Raw genomic sequence first — 3,566 nt, 5'->3', positions numbered from 1 at the left:
TAAAATCTCGGCGTAAAACGCGTCAAATCATGCCATAATATGACAGCTTGACACGACTCACGAGCGATATGTCAAAAAAGACTATTGAAAAAACTACCTCTACTAGATCACACTTTATAAATAACCAAATTTTTGGGCTTTTTATTTTTATCTTGTACAAAAAATTTTTCTCTTTCATGAAATTTTGTGAAAACTTATCTTCTTACGTTCCAAACGCAATGTGTCTTTTTATTCAATTTTTTTTTGTAATTTCTCCTGATTGATGGATTTCTGGTAGACGAAGTATTGAATCGTTTCCTTACACTCAAGTATTGTTATAGAGTATACCCACTTTCAACGCGCGCTCTTCAAATGGCCAATGCTCTTTTTTGTTGGCTGTAAGTCTATATATAATTTTCCTGTATCGTAAGACCTTAGTTCTTGTCTTGTCATATTCTAACCATGTCTGTTTCTGCCATTTGGTTGTAGGTTTCACAGCTACCTCTTGATCGTTCCTAGCAGGCAAGGTGTTGTCTTCATTCGAGGCTCTTGACTTGGCCAACTGATATGCTTTTTCGCTGCAGAAAAAAGTTTTATTAAAAAAAATATTCTGATAAAAAATTAAAAAAAATGAAAAAAAAATTAAATATTCAAAATTTTTTATGTATTGTAATTTTTTTGTTTTTTTTTTCTTAAAAAAAAGTGATTCTGATAAAAAATTAAAAAACAATTAAATATTCAAAATTTTTTATGTATTGTAATTTTTTGTTTTTTTCTTAAAAAAATGATTCTGATAAAAAATAAATTAAAAAAAATTAAAAAAAATTAAAAAAAAAATTAAATATTCAAAATTTTTTATGTATTGTAATTTTTTTTTTTATTTTTCTTAAAAAAAATTTCCAAATTATCAGTAACATTCTATTGGCCTCAACTCGAGCTCTGGGTAGTTCATTGAATTTGTTTCTTGGTATTTCGGAAATTTCCTTTCATTGAATATAATCTCATCTCTACTTTGTTTTAATGAAAAAGTCCATATTCGTGCAAGAAGATGTGAAAAAATGCAATTTCTAGTTTTTATTTTTTTGTTTTAGGAAAAATTTTTCTAGTGTTTTGCTAGGTGTGTTTTTTTGTATTTCTCCAAACATACTAAAAATTCTTGAAATTGGTGAAGTTATTTTTGGCATATGGCCAAAAGTAGGAGGTACCATGCCCTATGTATGTATTAACATTGTCCAATTTTTCAACTATTCTGTAATTACGACTGTGGCTTTAGTAGCTTTCTACTTATGTGTGCTCCCGGTTAACTATAAAAATCTTCCCGAATATTCCGATTATTAAGGCAAATTCTCGACTATAGATATATGAGATGTAAAGCAAGAGAGAGAAAGTCACGTTGAAAATTAGAGGTCAGCTGGTACAAACTTTCTAAAATGCATTTGTTACTAAAGTGGACCTTCTAGGCCTTAAATTGCGTGTATTTATTCCAGCAAAAGTTCATGTACTTTTGTATGTCTGGTTCTTGGTAGATCTTAGTGATGAATAGTTTTACCATAATTCATTGCAATCCCACTATTGTTACTGAGGGGGGTACTCTCATGTGAACGCATGCATACATTTTACTAATTTTTAAGAAATTTTTTTTTATGCGACAACAAAATTAAATCATTTTAATTGTTTAATATATTTTTAATTGTATTTTGAAATGTACAAAAAAAAAAATCGTGTTTTACATTTTTAATATATATTTTTTTTAAATCAAAGTAGTCCCCAACAAAAAAAAAATAGTTCACTGGTCATGGTGATAGCGGCTGTTCATGTTGTCTGAAATAAAAAAATCGAATGGATTATTATTCAGTAGTTCTGCGGCTATCGTTCCTACCAAATATAATCAATTTCATTAAAAAAAAAATGTCGAACTTCAAAAAAAAAATCACGAAAATCTTGTTTTTTTCGTTAAAAATCGTTTAAAAAAATATGAAAATATTTTCGAAAATAAAAAATTCTGGTAGGGACGATAACTATAAATGAGTAGAAGAACATATGTAAATTTTAAAGCAATCGGTTGAATACTTTGTTTTTTATGACCGTGACAGTTTCAGAAAATGATGATTCGAGAAAAATGCGTCTGGCAGACAGTCCTTACGACACGTCGGCGACTATGAGCTGTAACTTATCAAATACTATGAATTTCGGTCTGAACTTTTCACGGCGTGTTTTCAATAGGTTTTTACTGTCAAAATATAAAAAAAAATCGATTTTTCGAAATGATTACACGAGCATACCCCCTTAAATTTTCATAATTTATGCCGTTTTCTGTTTTTTTTCTTTCTAAAAATGTATAGTTCTTGACTTTGTCCCCGCCCTAGGATCTTAGATCTTAGTATTCCTTGCAATTATGACCAGTTTTACTATTATTTCTTGTAGTTCCCACGTTTAGTACTTCAGTTTCCATGATTTATGCCGTTATTTGTTTTTTATTTTTAAATTTATTTTTTAAATTTACAGTTCTTGACCCTTGGCCTTGAATATTATTCAACAAGACATTCACCGTTGCTTTTTAATCAGTTGCAGATACGTCAATTTTGCGCTTGCACCTAGTACTCGTATCATCATTTCTGCTCTTGACTTCTATATCGCCATGACTTCTTCGACCAACTTTGGTCTTACGATTGGCTTTTTTATACCCCACTCTCCACCTCGCTTTCCACAAGCCACACTTTCCTTTGCATTTAAATCATTCTGCATTGCTGCTGTGTAAATAATTCGCTTATCTGTTATGCTTTTATTGCACTTATTTCGATTTGCAACGTTCTACTCACTCGTACGCACTTTCGAGCTCCTTCATTTCTGGGTCAAACTCATACAATGGTCGTTGTACTCGTCGGTGTCGTCTCTACACACGTCTCTACCACCCCCACACAGCGTCGTCGTAAACGTTTGTAAGTGAGCAGCAAGTTCCTGCATTGCCATGTTGTTGGCACCCCCAACAATTGCTGCTTACCGAATTGGCAAAGCACGCTCCCAACAACCAACTAAAAAGTCTCTCAAGCAATGCTGATAACAATAGTACACCCATCATACCCCGCTCTCTGAGGTGTCTACTTGCTCTCGATAACTATTTGCGGCTGCCACTCACTCGCTCATTTATTGATTGGCTCGTCTCTCTCTCGTGCTCTTTAGCTGTTGTGTTTTATTAATAGCGCGTTAATGGCGCTTTTGCATTACGTTATCGTTGAAAATAAAAGTGCATTTGTTGCGCCCCCATTTTCGAGCGCCTGCCCCTGCCAACCACCTTTGGCGCTTGTTGTAGCAAAAACAACGCAATCGTCACTATGTTCGTGCTCACGTATTAGTCGTGATGACGAGTATTCGTAGGTCGGCTGTTCGGTAGTACAGTGGGTAGGTTTCGGTAATAAGTGGTACAAAAATTTTATGAGTAAATTTAAGCAGAGAAATTTGTAAAACACAAAAAAATAAAAAACAAATCAATTTAAATAAAAAATTAAAAAATAAATAAAAAAAGAAATATAAAAAAATAAAAACTATTAAAAATAATAAAATAATAATAAAAAATTAAAAAAAATAAA

General features: G+C 31.9%; 1 protein-coding gene across 1 annotated transcript in view; it reads right to left on the bottom strand.

The window, feature by feature from the left end:
* Positions 1-298: 298 nt before the first annotated feature.
* The window catches only part of LOC120773527, a 111,841-nt gene continuing 108,573 nt past the window's right edge, over positions 299-3,566 (bottom strand). The window contains exon 4 of the mRNA XM_040102483.1: positions 299-557. Coding sequence (XP_039958417.1) covers positions 305-557 — 253 coding nt within the window. The 3' untranslated portion in view covers positions 299-304. The remainder of the gene's footprint in view (positions 558-3,566) is intronic.

The sequence above is a fragment of the Bactrocera tryoni genome, chromosome 4 (genome assembly GCF_016617805.1).
Source record: "Bactrocera tryoni isolate S06 chromosome 4, CSIRO_BtryS06_freeze2, whole genome shotgun sequence".
NCBI lineage: Eukaryota > Metazoa > Arthropoda > Insecta > Diptera > Tephritidae > Bactrocera > Bactrocera tryoni.
Note: the sequence above shows the minus strand (reverse complement) of the source record. Positions and strands in the feature narration are given on the sequence as shown.